The following is an 11,947-nucleotide window of genomic DNA, read 5'->3' as shown; positions in this document are numbered from 1 at the left end:
ATGGGCATCTAGTGCATAATATATAGTAACTCCAGCTGATTTTGTAAGAAAGCATGCATGCCAATTCGCTTTTCCCTCGTATGTACCCGTACACTTTCAAACTTGTTCTTAGATTTGAAGAAATTATGAAAGAAAATTGACACACGCAGAGTTTGTTATATATAAGCATATATACACACACACAGACTATGAGTCTATGATTACAGTTGAAATGAGTGGCACGAATGGATTCAAAAGTTAGGTGTAACCACAATGAATATGACCTCTTGAATGACTTGGCCGGAGCGCCCTCTCCCCGCAGTTTTCAGCAATAAGAACCAAGAATGAAGTAAGGCGCTATGGTTTGAAGATAAATGAGGCTTTGATTCACAAAGGATTACAATAGAGACTGCATATCTGTACCATATACTAATAATTGGCACAAAACATATAGCTACCATTTTCCAGCCGTTTTCTGAAATCTGCAAGTTCTTAGGCATCTATTCCAGTTTCGGTCCTGAACATGAATCGTCTTCTCTAGACGAAGATATCAACTTGACATGTTCTAAAAAAGACGGACCGAGAAAACAAATAAACTCAAGTTACAAGGAAATATCAGCTCCTCTAGTTATTGACATCTATCGATCTGTAGCAAAATCTTGTGTGATACTGATACATCGACTCGGCCCTCTGGGAACCAGATATAGTATTTTTCATATTTTGGCCAGCAAAAAAAATGTTGCACACATCCGAGCTGCATCAGCAAAATAAAGGTACACAAAGATAAACTTCACCAAACGAGTGTTGAAATGGAAAAAACTTCACAAGACGGATGACGAAAACAATAACAAAAGTGAAGCAAAATAACAATGAGAATCCATTCTCCTTTCTGGTTTCTGTGGAATGAGAATACTTATTGCTACTGCATATCCATGTCAAATGAAAACCAAGATATCTCTTAGAATTTATTAATCTCTACCGAGCTCATGCTCAAATTCTCAACACTTGAAGAATCGCAGCGATTTCAAGAAATAGCAGTTTAGAATGTGTGAACGAGTATCAAACGCCAAATATGTAAAACTAATGTGTGCTTTTTCCCATTGACTAGTTTCACATCTTTCAAATGCATTGAGTCAGCCCCCACAAAACCATTTTGCCCCCGCCAGATGCCCGGAAGTCGTACCTATTACACACACGTTTGTTAGTTGTCCCATGCCTGTTGGTTAATGTGGAAACTCGAAACTAAGTGTAGATAGGATTGCTCTATTATTTATTAACTTTTGAGGCAAAACCATCCAAACATATAGAAATATAACTTGTCCACGGTCAAACACAAAGGTTGTGCTTGGATGGTGTTAACAATGAAATAATAGATTAAATCCTAAATCTATACACTACTTATTTACACATTAGTATATAAAATAGAATACATTTCAAATGAATTCATTATTGGTGGACGTGAAATCTATCCTAACTAATATGAAATATCATATCAACGTGAAAGCAGTAGATTTGAAATTTATGTTGTGGCTTCTGTATACAACAAAAATACATTTGAATATATTTGAAATCCATGGATTAAAAATCTTTGTGTCCAAACACAACCTAAGAATTCCAATGTTCCAATGGCAAATGACCATAATCTTTCACCACTCCACCAAGCATTGAACTTAAAGTTCAACAATCACAACAATTTTTATGCTCGCAATCGATTACCAATCAATTCGTAAAAAAAAAGATTGATTCTTTAACATTATAAACAGAACAAAATGAAGAGAATAAATAAAAAGACAGTAGATTAGATTAAGACCGAAAAAATAAACCTGAAAAATGGGTTTATCAGATAATCCATCATCAACCCAGAAATATTAAATCCTCGGCACCGGCGACGGTTATCCCACCAGACTTTACGGTATCGAAAAATGGTCGTACCATTTTCCGATAATGAATCGGCCTCGACAACTCCTCCTGCGCATCAATTTGGACGCTCAAGACCCCGACTTCTTTGAGACGGGTGGCCATCTTTTCCCCGATTCTGGCAGCAATTTTGGAGCTCCAGAGGAATTGGGAGCGCGGGAAGCGGTCGAGCTTCGCTTTGTAGTCAACGAGGAATTCTTGTTCGGTGGATGAAGCCATGGCTATAATAGAGTCGGTGCTGGGAGATATGACTTGGGCTGTGATTTTTCTGCAGGAGAGGACTATACGCAGGAGATGGACGCCGCTCTTGGTCGCCGCTGGGGCCGCCATCTTTCAGGCGGCGAGTCTAGCCGGGAAAAAAATTGATAATGAGTTAAATGACTAATGAGGGCCCCGATGGTGTGAAAATCATAAGTTTTCCTCGGGCTAATTGCATCCATCCTTCTTTCATTGGAAGAAAACAAGGAAAAAATAAAACCCCAAAAAAAAAAGCATAAATAGGCCCTTAGTATATTGGTATAGTATCTTTTTTTCATTTATAAAATTTACTTTATATTTTCTAATATGTGTGAAAATATTATATATTATAACTTTAAATGAGTGAGATGAAGATTATATTATTTCAAAATCAAACAAATTTCACTTTGTAATTAAAATCTATACTACGTATTAAGCTTGAAATACGGGAAAGTCTATGCTACCTCAAGGGTACTGTCCTTGAGGTGACGTGGCAGAGTATGATTGATTAAAATCAATGAATCACATGTGAAGCCCACAAATTTAAAAATCAATCACGGATTGTCACGCCACCCAAGCCCTTGGGATGCCTTGGGGTGGCATAGACTTTACCAATACGGGAGCTAATTGATTTGACCCCATCAATTTGACACCGATAATAAATAACATATAATCTATAGGATTATTCATCATTCATTTATATTGTTAATTCATTTATATTGTTAAAGGGCAAAGAGTTAGAATCAAACTTACACACTCCAACTCATATTTTCAAAATTTTGTAAAATTTCCTATTCTTTGTTTTTCGTCACGATGTTATTTATTAATTATTATTTTCGTTTATTGTTTTTTTTTCTTTCCAAATAATTCAATTAAAATAAATAAATAAGAAAACAGGGAAAAACTTGAAATAAATTAAAAAATACCAAAAAACTATTAAAATTAAATAAAAAAATTAAAATGAACAGCTGTATGCATCAAACAAACCAAAAATAAAAATAAAAATACAAAAGGGTCATTTTACACGACATTTTTGTAAATAACATCATTCTCCAAATTGAGACTCCAAAGCTAGTGGTGATCAATTTTTTTCAAAAACCGTCCGAACCGACCGCTCTGCACCGCCGTATCTCATTTTTTTAAAATAACCGCGGTTAAAAAAAATGGGAACCGCCCTGCCGCCACGGTTTGGCTATAATTTTTGGCTCAAACTACCCCGCATCGCACCGCCGTGTACAATTATATTTAGCTAGGGTTATATTTATAGTTCATTGTATATACATTATATACAATAGATTCCTATGTCACATCCACTCTCTTTTCTCCCAACTCTTCTTCAAAAAAATTTCTCTTATTTCTCTCTTGTTAATCTATTTACTACTTCTTTATACAAATATTAATCTTCAACCTTGTCTAAAACATATTATAATTGATTAATTTTATTTTGTCGCTTGATTGTTATTTATTTACTTGCAATATTCAATTTGAATTTTTTACGAAAAACCGCCAATTACCGTACTGTAATCACCCCTATCCAAAGCTATCGTTATTCTCCAAAGTTTCAATGATTCTCACTTGAATGCATGTATAGGTTTGTTCAATATTTAAGATATTTATTTATTTATTTATTTTACAGAAGTTCAAGAACAAAGTACTTGTCTTCAATTTTTTGAATGTTTGGCCCTTGCGAAATCATTATTCTTTGATTTTCCCAAAATAAATACATTAAATAAACAAAGGCAACATCACAATTAAATTATTAGGTATGAATAACGCGTCATTTGAAAGTAACCCGCAGACCTCCATACTAAAGGTGGACAAATTCTAGACTTGACTTGACTATGAATAATATTTAATTACTAATTAATTATTTCTTGGTTCAATTTATAAATAAATAGCTAAAAAAATTTTGTAAATTTTTTTTAAAAAATTTATAAAATGTTTTAAATTATTTTAAGATTAAATATGTGTTTGAAAAATTATTTTATAGAAAAGTTTTTACAATGAAAAAAATTTATTTTTTGTTTTTTCTATCATTACTTTCAATTTTAAAAGAATAATAAACACATCTCAATTGTTTTTTAAAAATATATTTGAATAACACATTTTAAAAATGTTTTTTAAAAATATTTAATAAAATCCCATACACATGATTTAAGTTTTTTTAACCTGTAAAACACTAAATACATTTTTAATTATACAAATCTTATTTAAACTCTTGCTATTTCTTAATTTCTCCAGCACCAGTACTTGCTTATTTTTCTCTTCTTTCGAGATTGCCTTTCAGTGCCTCTTTTTTTTTTTTTTTTTTTTTTTTTTTTTTTTTTCCAGAAAGTGCTTTCATTTAGGGGTGTCAAAAATTAAGTCAATCCGCCAACCCGACACGATTTAACCCAAAAAATATCAAATTCGGATTGGGAATTTTTGGGTTCGGGTTGAATCGTGTTGACCCGAAAGCCAACTCGAAAAAATTATTCGGGTCGGGTTGTTGACCCGAATATTTTTATTATTTGTTTTTTATATATATAATTAAGAAAGATTTGTTACAATTTCATATGTTGTTTATTTAAAAAAAATTTATTTTATATTGATATAATATATTTTCTTGATTTGATGTTTATTTTGTACAATTTTGATTTTTTAAAATATTTTTTTTATTTTTTGTAGCAAATAAACTTTAAATTTTCTAAAACTAAACTTTCAGATTTAAATTATATATAAGCTTAGATTTTGTTATCATATGAATAAATATAATAAAATTATTAATATTTTGTGTTATAATTTTTATTTAATTATTTTTTAAAAAATATAATAATAAAAAATCGGGTTGTTCGAGTTGGTTCAGGTTATATGGATTCGGGTTCGGGTTCGAGTTGAACATTTTCGGGTTGGCTCGGGTCAGGTTCGGGTTGAAGAATTTTTAAATTTTTTTCTTCAACCCGACCCACCCGAATTGACACCCCTACTTTCACTAGCAGCACCGTTGACGATCAACATTTTAAACTAACTTTTCACGTAACATAATTTGTACGCAAATTTTTATTTTTATTTTTAAAAAAAATCAATATTGTCGAAATACATGCAATAAAGTGATACTTTTGCAAACAAGTTAGAAATTGATTTGAACCTAACTCACTTTAAAAGTTAGCTCAAAAAATGAGGATTGCCCTTGTTCATATAAAGAGAGACAGATTATTTAGCCAACCTACATGGACACAAATCAATACACCAACAAAACAGTAAATCTTACTTGGTATTCATCGTGATCTCATGAGAGCATCTTCCTAGCTAGAAAACAAGATTATATGATAGTCAAGCATTGACTTTTACTAATTTCATTTCATTGGCACAATTTCTACGCAATCATGCTATATAAACAAATCATTATTATAATATATATGTATATAACACATACAAACTCTTTCAAGCTACCAAATTCTTCATTTTAATTCTACTAATTAAACACAGCCATGGCCGCTGGTTACGGCACCACCACTCAACGCCTATCGACCCCCACTCCGCCACCTCCCGCCTCCCACGACGGCGGCGGATCGAATGATTCGGCGAAAGCCTTTTACACTTTCACTTTTTCATTCCCCTTCAACATCCCCTCGACTCCAGAATCAGCAGCCGGAAGAATCATAAAGAACCTAGGAAACTTGAGCTTATACTATGCAATATTCGTGTGGACCGTTCTCTTCATAACCCTCGTGCCTAGTCGAAAGGTGTCGATCGTATATCTCGTCGCCACCACGGAAGTCGCGGTCCTATACGTGCTTCTGTTCCGTGCCTTGCTCCGTGCCTTCCCTAGTTCCGCGTTGCTTCACAAGATGATCGACATGCCATACGTGTTGTTTCTCCTGTTTGTTTTGTGCGGGGTTGAGATGATCCTTACGCGTGCGGCCATTCATTTCTTCGCGACGATTGCTGCGACCGTTCCTGTTGTTGTTCTTCATGCGGTGTTGAGCAAGACAGAAGGAGGTTTTGTGGCTTTGGACGTTGAAAATCTCGAGGGTTTGGTTGATCCGAGGTTTGAGAATTTAGTGTGATAAGTATAATTTTTTTAATGAGGCGGGAGTCGCGGCCGCTATCTTTGAGATGCACGTCGCAAAACATGCAATATATATGGCGCGATATTATAATATAGCACGGTGGGCGAATAATATCTATCGCTTGGGATACTGTTTACCCGAATTATATTAAAGATGTTACATGAAAATTTGTGTGTTCATTTAAATAAGATATTATTAAAAGTTGTGTGGCAAATCTACACGAATAATATTTTGGTTGTTTGCGTTGAGTTATGCAAAAACAAAAATGTGTAAAATTCGGTTATGAGTCTTATGACTCATAGAAAAGACTATAATTTGATGTTTTTGTTGTATATTAATTGTATTGGAAATTTAGGGGAATAAGTTTAAAATTTTAATAATAAATGTTATTTGTCAATTTTTTATTTTATTTTATTTTATTTTTTACAATTATTTAATAAAAACAAATTGTACATGAACACAACGTGTACCCAAAAATCGTATTGTATAAGCACACAAAGCGTGCAACTCGATACTAGTATATATGAAGAACACGTATTTTTTAAATTTTGGTTTTACATATAAAATTGGTTTTGCGGTTTAAAGCGGTTTTAAACAATTGCGATCGTTTTTCGGTTTTTTTTAATGATAAGTAGAGAAAAAAGTTCTCAAATTATTTAAAATAATAATATAAAAAATAATAAATAACATATTTAAAGATAATATAACACAAATAATAAAAAACATAAGTAGATAAAATATATAATATAAAATATAAAGCATCAAAATAATGTTAAAATAGATAAATATGATCCTTTATCTTTTATTTTTAGTCATGATTATAACCGCACAGTAGAGGCGGTGCGGTTTCATATTTTTTTTAAAAATTGAGGTTATAATTAATTTTAAAAAAATGAAAATAACGGTGCGGTGTGGTGTGGTGTGGTGCGGTCGGTTCGAGCGGTTATTGAAAAATTTTAATTAGCCCTAGATGTCGGAATTTTGTTACAATTGATTCTCCAAGTCGAGAATTCTTCCTCGTCCTAAATTTTTCGTGTGCGACGATTGCTGCCACCTTTCCTGTTGTTCTTCATGCAGTTTTGTGTAAGACAGAAGGAGTTTTTGTGAGCTTGGATGTTGAAAATCTTTAGGGTTTAGGTGATCAAAGGGTTGAGAACTTTAGTGTGAAAGGCTCGATTACCAAATATATAATCTAAACACGTAGATATTAATTTAAAAAACAACATTTGCAATCTCTTGATGTAGCATCACCCTACCGTTAATATGCTAGTATACATTGTTCTTATATTGTACAACTTTAGCCTTTAGGGCTTTATCCGGGACTGGAGTGGATAAATGTCATAACTTGTAAGCTCAATATCCATATTATTTGACTTGAAATGTGACACGAGCTCGGAAGCCCACTGGACCACTGGACCAATATATATATATATATATATATATATTATATTACCTTCGAGCAAAATAGTGTATTTGATTTTGATCATTATAACTTGTTCTGCACCTTCAAAAAATATATATCTATCAATGTATATAATAGTTTTTCATAATAGAGTCAAATAAACATCTTGGTGTAATTTTTGGAAACTTCCAACTAGACCTCTTTCTTTTTTTTTTTTGGTCTTCGTGTAATGAAAAATTAAATTTATGTAAACAAAATTAAAAAACCTATTTTAAAAATAAAATTTTAAACGTTTTCAATTTTAATATTCATCATTTTTTCATGAAGGTACTAATTATATATTTTTAAAAAAAGGCTCGATTAGACGAACATACAACATGTGAAGTCAGGGGCGGAGTGTAGTGACCCTTACCCAGATCACCTACTAACAGAGCTTAGGCATGCAATTAACTTAATAAAACAGATATCAGAATAAACTGCGGAAACCATAAACATTATACAATCTCAAGTAAAGAAATCTGTAATTTATCCAAATAATATACAACCAAATCGAATAGCTGTATCAACCTCAAAACAACAGAAATAAAACCTAGACGAAGCTCCAGCTGGTCAACCACTGACTAGCCCCTCTTGGATCCACCCGCCTCGTCCAATCGCAAATCTGCCCCATGGAATAAGGTGTCCAGAAACACAGAGTACGAGACATGAGCATAAAACGCTCAGTACGAGAGTATGAGTATACATGCATGCAAAGTGAACTCCCTATAAACTCGAGGTCAAGGATCAGATAACAGAGACAGACCGGGCCCTGCTATGTAGCACGTTGTGCCGTCGCTTCAGGAGGTGGCTCCCATACCATAATACAAGTGGATATGCCGGACCCAAATCGATGGAAGTCCAACCACTAACAGGATAGAGAAAAACCCTACTAACAGACATCTCGAAGGAGATAGCTCAGTATGCAAATGAATGCAGCATAAATCAATGACATATAAATCATGCAGTCACATAATACATGCATACTCAGTCAGGATATCTCGAACAGTACTTCCGTACTTCAAAACAGTGCAAGCTCTACCAACTCTAGGTCCACGCCTATAGTCTGCTCTACACTGCCAAATGATATTACTATCATTAAAGTGCTCTAAAAGCCTTAACTAAGCTATTGCATACTCCTAAATATTTATAGAAAGCAAAAGCTATACCTTCGTCCGTCGTTAGCCCTTTGATGTCGATGCCTCCAGAACTTGGGCACAACTCTGCTACGACTTCCGAACGCCTCGCCGACCGCCGGGTCAAGCCTAGGAAGGCTAGAACAACTCGAATAGACTAGAAATGAGAGGGAAATACTCGGAATTGGCAATTGGAAATGAAGCCCCGGCCCTCTATTTATAGACAAGGATCGGAACTTCCGATCCTCGATCGGAACGTCCGAACCTCGATCGGAACGTTCGATCCTGTCATCGGAGCTTCCGAAGATCCTGATCTGCCACGTGTCAAAATATCACTTGTTGACTTCGGATAGGGGTGATCGGAGCTTCCGATCTAGCCAATCGTCATGCCTGACGTAATATGATCGCAGCTTTCGATCCTGCATCGGAGCTTCCGATCCTGTTCGGAACTTCCGAACCTACCTTCGGAGCTTCTGAACTCTATTCAAGTAATTATGATTAATTCTTTAATTACTGATTTTGGTTACGGGCTATTACATACTCCCCCACTTAAGATATTTCGTCCTCGAAATCAGATCTTAAGTACTGAATGTAATACAGAAATCAGAAACATTCTTTATTCAAATCAAACGATTACAGGGTTTGCAACTGAATACAACTTAAGAATGAAATCAAAACAACTCAGGATGGTCTTCACGCATCCTGTCTTCAAGCTCCCAAGTAGCTTCCTCAGTGCCTCGACGCTGCCATTGAACTAAAGCCAGAGGTATGACTTTGTTCCACAAAACCTTATCCTTATAATCCAGGATACGAATAGGTTTCTCAACATAAGTCAAATCCTCGTTCACCTGAACCTCAGACCGCTGCAGAATATGAGATTCATCCGCCACATACCGTCGCAATAGAGATACGTGGAACACTTCGTGAATACTGGATAGATGCGGTGGCAAAGCTAGTCGATAAACCAAATCGCCAATGCTCTCCAAGATCTCAAACGGACCGATAAACCTGAGAGACAACTTGCCCTTAAGGCCAAATCTGAGAATCTTGCGGAAAGGTGACACTCTCAGAAACATTTTCTCCCCGATATCGAACTGCAAAGGCCTACGCTTGATATTAGCATAGCTGGCCTGACGATCCTGTGCAGTCTTAATCCGTTTCTTGATCTGATCGACAATGTCTACCGCCTGCTGGATAACCTCCGATCCCTCAGCCTGTCTCTCCCCCACTTCTTCCCAGAAGAGTGGAGTACGACAACGTCGCCCGTACAACGCCTCAAAAGGTGCCATCCCAATACTAGTATGATAGCTGTTGTTGTACGCGAACTCGATCAACGACAAATGATCCTGCCAGGCTGAACCAAAATCCATGACGCACGCTCTAAGCATATCCTCCAAAGTATGGATAGTGCGCTCTGACTGACCATCAGTCTCCGGATGATAGGCAGTACTCAAACTGAGAGTAGTACCCATCGCACGCTGAACACTCCCCCAGAATCTAGAAGTGAACCTGGGGTCCCGATCGCTGACAATGCTCACAGGCACTCCATGAAGTCGAACGATCTCCTGAATGTACATCCGTGCCATGCGATCCACAGAGTACTCTCGGCTATAGGCAATGAAATGCGCTGACTTGGTGAGTCGGTCCACTACAACCCAGATAGCATCACAATTCCTCGGGGATACCGGCCACAAAGTCCATTGTGATAAACTCCCATTTCCATTCAGGAATAGGCAGACTGTGAAGCAATCCTCCAGGTCGTCGGTGCTCTGCCTTGACTTGTTGACACACCAAACATCTCGAAACAAACTGATAAACACTGCGTTTCATTCCCTTCCACCAGAAACGAGCACGTAGATCCTTGTACATCTTGTTGCTCCCAGGATGAATACTCAACTTAGTGCGATGTGCATGAGACAAAATCTCCTCTCGCAACTCTTCATCCTACGGAATCACAAGCCTACCAGACAAACACAGAAAGCCATCTGACTGATAATAAAATCCAGACGAGCTACCCTCGTTAGCTAGACGAGCTAAACGCTGGGTCTTCGAATCAGACATCTGAGCATCTCGAATCCGCGAATACAAGGCTGGCTCAGATAATATCGCAAACATCTGGATACTCTGCATACCTTTCTTATGCTTGAAGGTATAACCTGAAGTACAACAATCACTGATCGCACTAGACATCGAACAAGTATGAAGTGCGGATAGTCGCACCTTGCGACTCAAAGCATCAGCGGTGAGATTAGCAGCTCCCGGATGGTACTTAATTTCGCAATCATAGTCCTTAAGCAAGTCCATCCAACGTCTTTGTCTTATGTTCAACTCCGCCTGAGTGAACAAATATTTGAGACTCTTATGGTCGGTGAAGATCTCAAATTTCTCGCCATACAGATAATGACGCCAGATCTTCAAAGCGAACACAATGACTGCTAACTCCAAATCATGGACTGGATAGTTGTCCTCGTGAAGCTTCAGCTGTCTAGAAGCGTATGCGATCACATGCCCATTTTGAGTCATAACACAACCTAACTTCTGAAGAGAAGCATCAGTGTATATCACATACCCTCCAGATCCTGACGGTAATGCCAACACCGGCGCAGAAGTCAACCGCCGTCGAGCTAAGCTGCGTCAACGGTCGAGCTAGTTGAGAGAAGTTCAGAATGAAGCGACGATAATACCCTGCTAGACCCAGAAAACTACGGATCTCAGCAACTGTCGTCGGACGCGACCAATTAAGTACCGCTTCAATCTTGCTTGGATCAACAGAAATCCCCTCCCTGGATATGATATAGCCAAGAAAGACCACTCTATCCATCCAGAACTCACACTTGCTCAGCTTGGCGTACAACTGCTCATCTCGAAGAGTCTGCAGTACCAACCGCAAGTGAGAAACATGCTCTTCTGTATTACGCGAATACACCAAGATGTCGTCAATGAATACCATGACAAACTTGTCCAAATACTCCCTGAAAACACGGTTCATCAGATCCATGAATATAGCCGGCGCATTAGTCAAACCAAATGGCATTACTAGAAACTCGTAATTCCCATAGAGAGTACGAAATGCAGTCTTGGCTACGTCCTGATCACGGACTCTCAACTGATGATAGATCTCAAGTCAATCTTGGAGTAAACTGACGTGCCCTGAAGCTGATCAAACAAGTTATCAATACGAGGCAACG

At 36.8% G+C, this 11,947-nt stretch overlaps 1 protein-coding gene across 3 annotated transcripts; it reads right to left on the bottom strand.

The window, feature by feature from the left end:
- Nucleotides 1-134: 134 nt before the first annotated feature.
- On the bottom strand, nt 135-2,311 carry LOC140866559 (uncharacterized). Of its 3 annotated transcripts, none has more exons than XM_073271573.1 (2): nt 1,803-2,311; nt 135-733 (listed from the first exon to the last, which is right to left on the bottom strand). In XM_073271573.1, the coding sequence occupies exon 1, from the start codon at nt 2,224-2,226 to the stop codon at nt 1,834-1,836; it is 393 nt and encodes a 130-aa protein (XP_073127674.1). In that variant the 5' UTR covers nt 2,227-2,311; the 3' UTR covers nt 135-733; nt 1,803-1,833. The 3 variants fall into 3 exon arrangements, with proteins under 3 accessions (XP_073127674.1, XP_073127675.1, XP_073127676.1); XM_073271574.1 differs by lacking the exon at nt 135-733 and adding an exon at nt 741-901; XM_073271575.1 differs by lacking the exon at nt 135-733 and adding an exon at nt 911-1,162.
- Nucleotides 2,312-11,947: the final 9,636 nt, after the last annotated feature.

The sequence above is a fragment of the Henckelia pumila genome, chromosome 4, assembly GCF_033568475.1.
Source record: "Henckelia pumila isolate YLH828 chromosome 4, ASM3356847v2, whole genome shotgun sequence".
Lineage (NCBI taxonomy): Eukaryota > Viridiplantae > Streptophyta > Magnoliopsida > Lamiales > Gesneriaceae > Henckelia > Henckelia pumila.
Note: the sequence above shows the minus strand (reverse complement) of the source record. Positions and strands in the feature narration are given on the sequence as shown.